Source organism: Cataglyphis hispanica, chromosome 24 (assembly GCF_021464435.1).
Source record: "Cataglyphis hispanica isolate Lineage 1 chromosome 24, ULB_Chis1_1.0, whole genome shotgun sequence".
NCBI lineage: Eukaryota > Metazoa > Arthropoda > Insecta > Hymenoptera > Formicidae > Cataglyphis > Cataglyphis hispanica.
The window spans coordinates 4,385,756-4,397,876 of NC_065977.1; the positions used below are offsets into that span (position 1 = coordinate 4,385,756).

The window sequence follows — 12,121 nt, forward strand, 5'->3', positions numbered from 1 at the left end:
CGTATTTCCTCTACAGGTGCTAGCAGCGAACACAAAACGGAAAATTTGCTATGGGTTCACCTCACAATTGTGTGAATGGAAAAGTATATACATGGATATAATGAGTTCCCTCTCGAGCTTCATTTTCGGAAAATAATCTAACCCAAACTTAATTTTAGTTTTAAATCAGGAAAAGGTTTGAATTAGATTATATTTTCCAGAAGTGGATCCCCCCATAGAGTGAGATTCATTGTGCTCACATCATGTACTTTACAATGTGGAAAGTCTATCTTGTTGTGGGAATAGAAAAGTATATGCTTGACCGTAGTTGGTCTCCTATAAACACCAAAGTAAGAATAGATAAGATGATTATCTGTTTTCATATTGTTTAAACATATCGTAAATTACAAATAATATTTGATCATGAAAGAAAGCTACAATGTTTTTGCGATAAATAAAAGAAAACAAATTACTTGTTTTACGAAAACCAGAAATTACTCTTATAATATTGATAGAGAATTGATTTCTGATATATAGTTTAAATTTCCCGTTAGTAAGAGTCAGATCCGCGCGCGGATGATAGTGCGTAAGTTTCAAGAAATATTAATTTTTTAATTGTGCACAGGACACAAATTTTTCTCAGTGATTTTAAGTGATTCTTGCAACACACACGCACACGCACACGACACGCACACGCACACGACACGCACACGTACACGCACACACACACGCACACGCACACATATATACATACATATACGTTTTGAATAAATCAAAGATTTCCTGTAAATTTATTATGGAGTTATTTTCAAGGACATAATTTTAATCAACCATATGATATTGTTATTTTAGTTAGTTATTTTAGTTATTTATTTTAGTTAGCTATTTTATCAGTACTATTTTACACATGCTATGATTAAAAATAGTTACTATTTCGTTGTAAGCGTTGGTATACGTTGATTTTAAAATAGATCTATATATGATTATTCTTTAATATATAGGGAAAGTCATAGTTTGCTGTTCGGTAATTCGAGTTTTTTGAAATAATTTGAATAATTGGAATAACTGGAGTAATTTTCGAATAACTCTCCTGGAATCTAAGATACTATACACTATCTTTATCATTATTTTTGATAATATATTCTATATTATAAATTTTGTACCTGAGGACACACTGCTCACAAGTAAGATCTTTGGGTAAATAGGCATTCATTTTATAGTCACCACTGTTGCGGCTTTTTAATATATATCTATCACTGCCATTTTCCATTTTCAATGGATATTTAGCGAAACATTCTTCAGTTTCCAATTCTTTTATGTGATTCAGTGGACAAATAGAATACTGGAAGTAACCCCCATGATTTGCAGTGAGTCTAGCCACAAGTTCAATCATTTGTCCTGGTTTGTAGCTGTAAACATAGTTGTATTTAATGTAATCTGCAAAAGATTATTTATATGTCAAAAGAAAGATGGAGAGAGCACTTAAATTGATATAATATCTGCAAGCTTATTTTTTTGTTTTTAACCCTCTCTTTAATAGTATTGACCATTTAAATGTACATACACATATATATATATATATATGTACATGTAATATTTTATTATAAAAAAAACGTTGCAACATTTTGTCTTTTTATAAGTTTTGAAACACAACAATCATGACAATTTTAAAATTATTGTATATTTTATGACTCATAAAAAAATATATTATTGTATTTCTTGTTAAAATTGAATGCTAAGCTGTTACGTAATATAAATATTATTTTTACAATAATCAGTCCAACTAGTAAAATAAGTAAAGTAACTGCGCCAGCAGAGATATTTTCAAATATTAACTTAATTACTATTTTTCTTTTTGCACTAAGCTTGTGTTTCCTGCTAAATTGAATAAGAGACACGGCAGTGTTTCGCGCCAAGTATAGCATGGCACAACGGGTATCTATACGCGAATCGGTCAGTTGCAATTACCTCATAATTACGGTTCTCAGTAATGGCTGGGCCGATCGAGTTTTTAATAGGCTTAATGAATAAGTTGGGTCTTAATTATATAAGGAAAATGTTTTTCGCTCTACATGATCTACGATCAGAGATATTATGATGCATAGTTCCAAATGCAAAAATTTGGTTTAGAAACGTTTACATCATCATCAACGATGTATACATATAATATAATATAAATTATAACGTCCGTTTGCTGCTTTTGAAAGATTGCGCTAACATTATTCTGAGTTTATCAGCAACGCTCTGCAATGAGTGATTGAAAAATTACCATGATAACTGCATCTGAACTAAAGACCTACATTTGCGCTTACAGTTTGAATTGAATCTGTCATAGTGTGTGTCTTTTTATTGATCGAAACGAAGTTGGAAAAACATGACAGAACAAATAGAAATTGTTAGAAAAAACATAATAATTTAAAAATAAATAAAATAAGAAAATCAACATATCAATAAGGCTCCGATAATATAATAGAAAAAGAGATATAAAGGCAATAAGAGCCGGCGCATATAATAGAGACGCATAAAAATTTTTTATTAAAGAATATTAAGTTGACATATGTGTGAAGCGGCGTACGTTTCGGCCTTTCTTTAGGCTTTTCTCAGCGCAATTATTGAAAGAAAAGAAATGCATGCAGTTAATTAACAGTTAGACTGTTAGATGTTAGACTTACAAAAGCACAGTGTGCGTAAATGTATTATAAATTACGATAAGTTTTTGAATGTTAGTACAAATTTAAAGCCAACTGATATGTGCGTTATTACCAACATTAATGACCTGCCAAATGCACATATTAGTTGGCTTTAAATTCGTTTCGACATTCAAAAACTTATCGTAATTTATAACGCGTTTACGCAAAAAATACTGTTATAAATCTGACATTTGACTGTTAATTAACTGCATGTATTTCTTTCCGTTCAATAATTGCGCTGAGAAAAGCCTAAAGAAAGGTCGAAACGTACGCCGCTTCACACATATGTCAAATTAATACTGTGTTTAATAAAAAAATTTTTATGCGCCTCTATTACTGCGCCGGCTCTTATTGCCTTTATATCTCTTATTCTATTCAAAATAAAAAAATTACAAACAATTTATATTTATTAAAATAAGAAAATTACGAACAGCTTGTACTATTTTATAAATTTATATATTTATTTAAATAAGAAAATTACGAACAACTTGCATTTTTTTATAAATTCTTAAATTAAAGAATAAAAAAATTAACTTAAATATACCCGTGGTTTGAGCGCCTATTGGGCGCGTCTCCAGACGGCGGATAGGAGAATGACCAGGAGACCTTCGGGTTTCTGACCACCCGAGTAGGTTCCTGAGTATTAGAGACTATAACTGGCCGAAAGAAGAACTTCATTCTGGGCATCCCGGAGTCCAGCGTCCTCAAGTTGAGCTTAGCTGTGGACTGGAGCAGATCACTGTGGATCTGCTCGGAGCTCGTAGCGAGCCGACGGGGCAGGTAGAATCTTAGCTAGCATCAGGCCCTCAATAAAGTGAGCATGGCGACGGTAAGATTCACCCAGATTAACTTACACCACAGCAAGGGCGCCTCAGCTATTCTGGCTAGGAGCATGACTATGGCGCATACATATATCACCCTAAAACAAGAACCCTAGGTTTACAGAGGCTGCATTACGGCCTGTGTGGTAGACTCTTCAAGTTTTTCACAGAGCCCAATCTTAGGGCCGCAATTGCAGTCAAGGGAAGCGCAGCTCATGCCGGCGTTTTATTCCAAGGATGTTGCGGCGATCGTGGTGGATCTTCGCAGATCCAACACAGGTGAGGTAGTGGTGAGCTCAGCGTACTTCCCGCATGAGGGTCTCACTTTCGTCAGAAGCTGTTGTCAAACTGGTGGAGTACTGCCAGGCCAAGGGACTGCGGCTGATCGTGGAGTGCGACGCTAATGCGCCCCACACGATTTAGGGTAGCAATATCAACGATTAGAGCAGGAGGCTTCTGGAATATCTGGTGACCACTGATCTGAAGATTTTAAACAGGGACAAAGTGCCAATATTTCAAAATGTACTTAGGCGTGAGATACTTGATCTCACCTTATGTTCTAGGAATCTGGTTCCGCAAATTGTCGAGAGGCAGTTTTCATCTGAGCCCTCCCTCTCCGATCACAGGCAGATTGTCGTCAGGCTTACCAATGTGAGGTCTGAGACAATCTATAGAAGAAATCCGAGAAGGACGGATTGGGACTCATTCCGAGAGGATCTTTCTATCTGTGTGGCTTCCCTAAGGCACGGGATCTGCGCTGAGATGGAGCTCTGCGTGGACCATCTACAAAAAGCTTTAATGGGCAACTTTGAGAAGAACTGTCCAGCGAGGGCGGTTCGCTCTAACAAGAGGATCTCTTTGTGGAGACTGCAGAGAGGAGGGGGCTCGGCGTGGAATAGAGCCAGGAACATGGGTCGCCCGCTCGACTGAGCCCTCTACCGGAGGGCCCAGAAGACCTATAGGAACTCTGTAGTAGTTAAGAGAGAGAGTTGGCGGAGATTCTGTGAATCTATGGAGGAGATTCCGGAGGCCTTCAGGCCCTGCAGAATTCTGGCAAGAAAGCCGGACTCAAAGCTGCAGGCGATACGCCTACAGATGGGGACGTGATTTTCGGCAAACGATGTCTGTTCATCTTCTGGAGACCAATTTTCCGGGCTTCAGAAGAGAACCTGATGTCGACTCTGACCGCGGGCCCAGACTAAGGGCACGCGAGTGTGACTGCGAACTAACATTGTAAAATCCGAGAGGGTGAAGTAAGACGTTAAAAACTTTCAAACCATTTAATTCTGCTGGACCGAATGGAATTTTTTCGGCGTTCCTACAAGAGGGGCTCATGCAGATCAGTGGGCCGCTCACACGGACTCTGAGAGCTTGTCTTGATTTGGGATATATTCTCAAAGCATGGAGGCTGGCAAGAGTGGTATTCATACTCAAAGTCGGCAGGACCTGCACCTCTGTCAAGGACTTCAAACCAATCTACCTAATTTCTTTTGAAAACGTTGGAGAAGCTGATTGAGATCTACCTGAAGGATGTTCTCTCGAGCGGCATCCATTGCATGGAAACCAATATGCTTATAGAATGGGTTTCTCTACCGAAATGGCTCTCCACTCTTTGGTCTCCCAAATTCAGAGAAATTTCATGGAGGGAGATTACGCGGTGGAGATCTTTCTGGACATAAAGGTTGCTTTTAACAACACCTCTCATGATATGGTTTGTAGGGAAGTCTCGCTGCGAGTCGTTCCAGACAGGCTGATCTAGTGGATGAGGGGTATGTTCCGTCGAAGAGTTGTAATGACGCTCGGCATGTTAATGGCGGCTATGTGGATCGTGGGTGCCCACAAGACGGAATGTTCTCTCCACTTCTATGGTGCTTAATAATCGATGGGTAAGCTTAATGACAAGGGTTTCTTTGCACAGGCAGATGGTCTGGCGAATACCCTTCCTGGATACGCTCCTAGAGCTCACGCAGAGCGCTTTCGAAATAGTAGAAGAGAGTTGCGGCAGCTCTGTATTCTCGGTTAATCCCCGAAAAACGGAGCTGGTCATATTCACTCGCAAATACAAGCTGGGCCCTATGAAGAGACACATCTAGGGAATTATCAGGCTGATACCGGCCAGGTCAATGAAATATCATTCTGGATAGGAAACTGACTTTAAAGAAGCACCTGGAGGATTGGTGTAGGAGTGTGACCTCCTACTTCTGGCTGTGCAGACGATTCTTTGGCCAGACCTGGAGTCTCAGGCCGGGAATGGTCCACTGGATCTACTCTGCTATCCTTAGACCTAGGCTGCTGTATGCTGCAGTGGTATGATGGCTTAAGTTACAGTTAGTCTCGGCGAAAGCATCGCTGTAACACCTGAGGGCTCTTATCCTAAGGGGGACTCTTGGGGCTATGAAGGCCACATCAATTGTGACAATGGAAATGTTGAGCTGCTATGCCAGGCAGTAGTTGCCGCGGCTGCATCGTCGGCCTACCTTCTCAGATGCGAGGGAAAATGGAGTGCTGGCACCAGGCTTCCCAACGGAGTTTTTTCCCATCCTGTTTTTAGCATGGGGCAGGACAAAATGTCAGTCATTCGTGCTCTCAATGCGCCATTCAAGGTGTGTCTTTCGGACCGGGAAGACAGGTATAGTCCGCAGGGTCCGGCTGAAGAATGGGCTCATTCTTTTCACGGATGGGTCCAGGATCGGCTCGGACTCAAGAGCTGGCTTTCACTATCGAGGGATTAATGAGTCGATCCCACTCGGTAAATTCGCCACGATCTTCCAAGCGGAGGTAGTGGCGATCTTATGCTGTGCGCAAGGACTTCTCACCAATAAAAAAAGAGACAGACGCATTAGCATTTGCTCGGACCAGGCGGCTTTGAGAGCTCTTGATGTTCCGATTGTTACCTCCAAGTTGGTCTGGGACTGCAGATGGGAGAACTTGCAAGAGACAATGAAATCGCTCTGGTTTGAGTGCCTGGGCATTCTGGTATCAGAGGCAACAAGGCGACCGACCAGCTTTCCAGAGCTGGCTCGGAGGCTGCGTTAGTGCGACCGGAACCGGCGGTCGGAATCTCCTCCAGCCTAGGCAAGTGGTCGGTCGCTGGCTGCAGGATCAGCACCTGGCCTTCTAAAGAGGAGCGGACAGGCGAAGGCTTTCCTCGGGGATTCTCCGAGAGAGGGCCTCGCCGGTTGTATCAAAAAGGTAAGCAGACGAGAAGCCGGACTGGTGACTCGTACTCTCACGGGGCACGGCACTCTCAACTACCATTCGCATAAATTGAGCATCAGTATGAGACTCAACTGCAAGAAATGTGACGCACTGAAGGAAACCAGTGTGTCACCTCCATGTGTGACTCGGCTTATGCCAGATTAGATTGGAACTGCTGGAGCTTTTCCAAGACCTCAGATGATAGGAGATTTCTCGGTTAAGGCTCTCCTTCTCCTCTGGAGAAGAATAGGCCTGAACTGAGGGGTCGCTTATCGAAGAGGCACAATGGACTTTGTCTGCGTGTCGTAGGCGGAGCTTCGCACCCCGAGGACCGTCCTCCGCACTTTATTTATATTTTATTCTATTCTAACTTAAATATAACAATAATATAATTATATTTAATATAATATTCTAAGAAGACTTAATAATAATATAACAAAATTATAAAAATATAAACTATCTAAAAAACATATAAGCTTTTTAATTTTTTAATATTATTTAATTATAGAATGCATGGCCGTTGTTTTGCTATTGTATATTGGTTTGATTAGACGACTTACAGGCAATTTTTATTCTATATGAAATAAATCGTCTCATAAATTCATATCATTTTCAAACCTGATTGATGACAACTGTTAATAAGATTTGCATAAGAAATATTTTTTAATACAACATAATTATAATTGCTTTGCACTACACTCGTTCATGTATACACTGCTGCCATGTTTTTCCAAATCTAATCAAATGGCCAGTGATTCTATCCTTAAGGACTCTAATAGACATGAACGAGTATAGTGCAATGAAGTTATTGCGTAGTAATTGCGTTGCATAAAAATGTTTCTTATGCAAGTCTTATTACCAATTGTCATCAGAGTTTAAAAATTATTAGATGATTTATTTTAAATAGGATAAAAATTGCATGTACTAAAAGCCGACTAATCAAATCAATAGCAAAATAATGGCCATGCATTCTAATTAAATAATGTTAAAAAGTTCAAAAGCATTTTTAATTTTTTTACTGTTTATATTTTTTTATAATATTTTTATGTTATTATTAAGTATTATAATAATATTATATTGAATATAGTTATATTATTGTTAAATTTAAACTAATTTTTTTATTATTTAATTTAAAAATTTATAAGAAGATACAAGCTGTTCATAATTTTCTTATTTAAATAAATGTAAATTATTTGTGATTTTCTTATTTTATTTATTTTTAAATTATTATGCTTTTCCTAACAATTTCTATGATTCCGCTATGTTTAAAAATATACCTTTACTATTCAAAATAGAATCATAAAACTCATCTTTCTCGTTTTATTTATATATTTAATGATACAGCTAGATAAGCAATAACGATTATTCATTAAAAAATTTAAAAATATAGATTGTGAATAATGTATATTTCTGACACACTGTTTTGTAATTATACATTATTCTTAGAATAGCTAAGAAGTTTGAAGAATTTGGATATCTATAGTAAGCAAAAAGACTTATTGCATTGATGAAAAAAAATGATATAATCCCTAAAAAAATTCTTTTTAAAAAAAAATAAAAAGAAAGCGCAAAGTACACGCTCTATGTAAAAAAATATTATATTTAAATAAAAACATTTTAAATAAAAATATTTTTATTTAAATATAAAATAATTATTTAAATTCCTTACAAAAATGATATCAAAAAATTGCGCCAAAAAAATAAAAATTTATTTCCTTTATTATTATTTATAAATTATTATTATTTATATAAAAACTTAATAAACAAAAATTTAATTAAATATTTTTGTATAAAATAATTATTTAAATATAAAAATTTTCTACAAAAATAATGGTACTAAAAAATTGTGCCAACTGAATAAAAATTTATGTTGTAAAATATTTTTATTTTATAGAGAGGCGAAGCCCTGTTTAGCCTTTCTATTTTCTTTTAGAATTTTTCTTTTTCTTTGTATAATATTTTTTAAAAGTATACTTACTATTTTACAATAGTACCAGTTCCATATTTTCCGCCATTTTCGTTTGGCCTGGGTTGTGGCATTTTGTAATCATCTCCACAAAGACCGCATTTTCCACCGTTATTTATTTGCACCTGTATAGATTAACACAATAATCTTTAATAATGTAAAACTTTATTTTTTAATGAGATAAATTTTATTGTAATAAAAATGAAGATACAAGATTAATGAAAAATATATTTATTTTACGATTTATGTTATAAAAAGAAAATAATGAAAATATCGAATAATTTGAGGTAAATATTTACATTAATGTACTCTATAGTGTATTTCGCCAATGACTTAACTTTGATACATCTTATCAACATCATAATCCTAAATAACGTACAAAGAATTTTAGCCATTTTTTGTTGTTTATTAAAATGTTATTAACAAATAAATATAATTTTCATACCTCGATATTAGCGCTGATCTCACCGATTTCAATAACCATGACATATGTTGTCAAGGACATGGCTCAGAGTAACTTATAAAAAGTTTTAGCCATCGCTTATTATTTATTACAAAGTTATTAAGAATTGAAAATAGTGACCGACAGTTGCTTGCAACATAAGACTGCGTATATTTCAGCATGAATTATTACGCATACACTTTCTCACCTATACAAGAATTGTGGGGTAGACTTTGCTTTGTGTTGTAAAATATATAGGGTGATAATAATCGTTTGATAATAATCGGCCCACTCGTAATGTGCAGATAGAGCGGATTAAGCAGACAAAATCCTTTATCATTTTTTTTTGTATGTATCATATTTTTTGTATAACACTTAATAAAGGAATTAATGTTGAATAAATTCTGGCCAATCATAGCCATCGGTGAATCGTGTGTCTAATAGTGTGCGAGAACGCTCCACCGCTACGGCGGAACATCACAGCGCAACTCACCGATGTGCGTCCGGCTAAAGATCGGCGATGATTGGTCAAACTTTATTCAACAATAATTTCTTTATTAGATAGATAGATAGATATATAATTTATTGAATCTCCTTAGGGTTACAAACTCTTACATAGTACTTACAACTATCTTAACACTAGCTTACAACTAACTTAATTCTAACTTACATTACTTAATCTCTAACTATCTCTAAACTACCTATACACACACGCTATTTGCCCTATTCTAGCTTGGGACCTCCGCTTCCGGCTCATATCATGTATCCAATCCTTTCGCACCTCTCATTCACACTCCCACATCAATCCTCTCTCTCTCGCGCACTCTCTCTCTCTCTCTCTCTTTCTCTCTGTCTTCTCCTCTTTATCCCTCCTCTTCCAAACTCTTACCTTCTATCTGATTCTCTCCATATTCTCCATTATTTTCTCTCCATCCTCTCCAGTTTCAATTCCCTCTCCATCTTCATCCTTCCATCTCCATGTTCCTCCATCCATTTCTTCCCTTCATCTCATTCCATTTCCATCCATTCCACTCATTTGCATCCTTCCATTCCTTTCCATTTCTGTCTCTATCCATTCTCTATGTCCATCTTCTTCAAGTCTTCATTTCTTCCATCTTTCCACCTTCCATACCCATACCTCTGTCTTCAAGAACTCCACTCTTTCTTCTCCTTCATTCGATCCTTCTTCCTCACCTCCTCCACTCTTCCCATACCTCCTCATGCCCATTCCCCCTACCTTCCTCCAACCTTTTCTCGAACCCCCCGCCCTTCTCACGGACCTCCCTCTTAATTTCTCTTTCTGCAATTCCTCTCTTATCATATAGCCCGGTATTCTCCATTCCTAACATCCACTGCTCTTAAATACCTTTCCTGTAGCTTCTTCAACTCCTTCCTTTCTCTCCATCCTCAAATTTCCACCCCATATCCCATCACCGTCCATACCAGTTTATCGAAGAGCCATAATCTTCTTCCCCAATCGTTCTTAAATTTCCTTTTTTCCAATTCCAAAACCTGACTTATTACAGCAGCATCCTTCCTTAACCTATCTCTTATCTGTGCTTCCTGTCCTCCATTCCTGTGCATTACAAAACCCAAATAAGAGAATTCTTTTACCTTCTCTATCACCTTCCTTTTCCTCCAGCTTACCTTCTTTTCTCTCCCTCCTCCTTTCCTAAACCTTAATATTTTCGACTTCCCTATATTTAACTCCAACCCCTTCTTTTCCAGGTAGCTCTCTAGCCTCTCAATCATACTCCTCATCCCATTTTTCTCCTCCGCGATCAAAACCACATCATCCGCGTATGCCAAAGTATAAATTTTCATCCCCCCTAACTTAACCCCTCCCCATCCTCCTCTATTCATTATCTCTTCCATGTCCGCCGTTACCAAATTGAACAAGTGCGGGCTCAATGGGCAACCCTGCCTTACTCCCCTTCCTGTCCAAAATCCTGTTCTCAAATCCTCTTTCCTCCTCACCCTATTTCTAGTCTCCCTCAAAATTTCCTCGCTCCTTCTGACTAGCTTTTCCCTAACCCCCCTCTCTCTCATCGCTTCCACCAATTTCCTCCTATCCGCAGAATCAAAAGCTACTTTAAAATCTATGAAAAACGCCAATTTTTCTTTCTTCTTGCTCAACTACCTATTCACTAAGTAATTCAGCACGAATATATTGTCCATCGTCCCTAACCCCTTCCTGAAACGTCTGATTCTGCGGTACCAATCCTTTTTTCTCCACCTCATCAATCTGCCTGCCAGCACCGAGGCGTACACCTTATAAAGCGTCGGAGTCAGCGACACCCCCCTATACATTTCTACCCTCTCCCCCTCCCCCTTCTTTAATATTGGCACAATCACCCCCTCACTCCACTCATCTATCCATCCCTCTCCCTTCCAGACCCTGTTACATATTCTCCACATCCGTTCCTCCACGTTCTCCCTTTCGTATTTCCATACCTCCGCCGGAATTTCATCCACCCCTACCGCTTTGTTATCTTTCTGTCTTCCAATCACTGACCTGATCCTCATCCATTCTTATCTCTCCTTATCCATCCTGGATTCTGATTCCTCGACTTCATTATTATCTCTGACATTCCTTCCGATTTTCCTATGACCTTCATTTTCGCGCTTCCGACGATCGATCTTCTGACTCTTCGATTCTGATCTTTCCTCTTTTGATTCTTTGATTTCTCTTTCATCTCTCCGACTTTCATCTTCTCGATGATCGCCGACGCGATCTCGACGACGCGCGATTTTGATGACCGACGATCTACCTTTGACGCCATTTTCGCTTCTATTCCTTTGATCGACCCTTCTTCACGCACTTCTCATTTCCTTCGACTATTCCTGATCTTTTCCTCCCTCCTTCGACTGATTGATGATGGTCGATGATCTTCACCTCCATCTACCTGATGCATTTCATCTCGTGATCTTTGTCCCTCACATAATCTATCCATTCCTCCTTATCTCTCTATTGTCCATTCCTTCATCTCCTCTTTCTATCCATTATCTGTCTTCTTGCCGATCC

At 38.0% G+C, this 12,121-nt stretch overlaps 1 protein-coding gene across 1 annotated transcript in view; it reads right to left on the minus strand.

Moving 5' to 3' along the window:
• The window catches only part of LOC126858220 (uncharacterized), a 42,357-nt gene that overhangs the window by 13,369 nt on the left and 16,867 nt on the right, over positions 1 to 12,121 (minus strand). The window contains exons 2-3 of the mRNA XM_050608369.1: positions 8,667 to 8,779; positions 1,143 to 1,388 (exon numbers count right to left, since the gene is read on the minus strand). Of these exons, the coding sequence (XP_050464326.1) occupies positions 1,143 to 1,388; positions 8,667 to 8,779 (359 nt within the window). The remainder of the gene's footprint in view (positions 1 to 1,142; positions 1,389 to 8,666; positions 8,780 to 12,121) is intronic.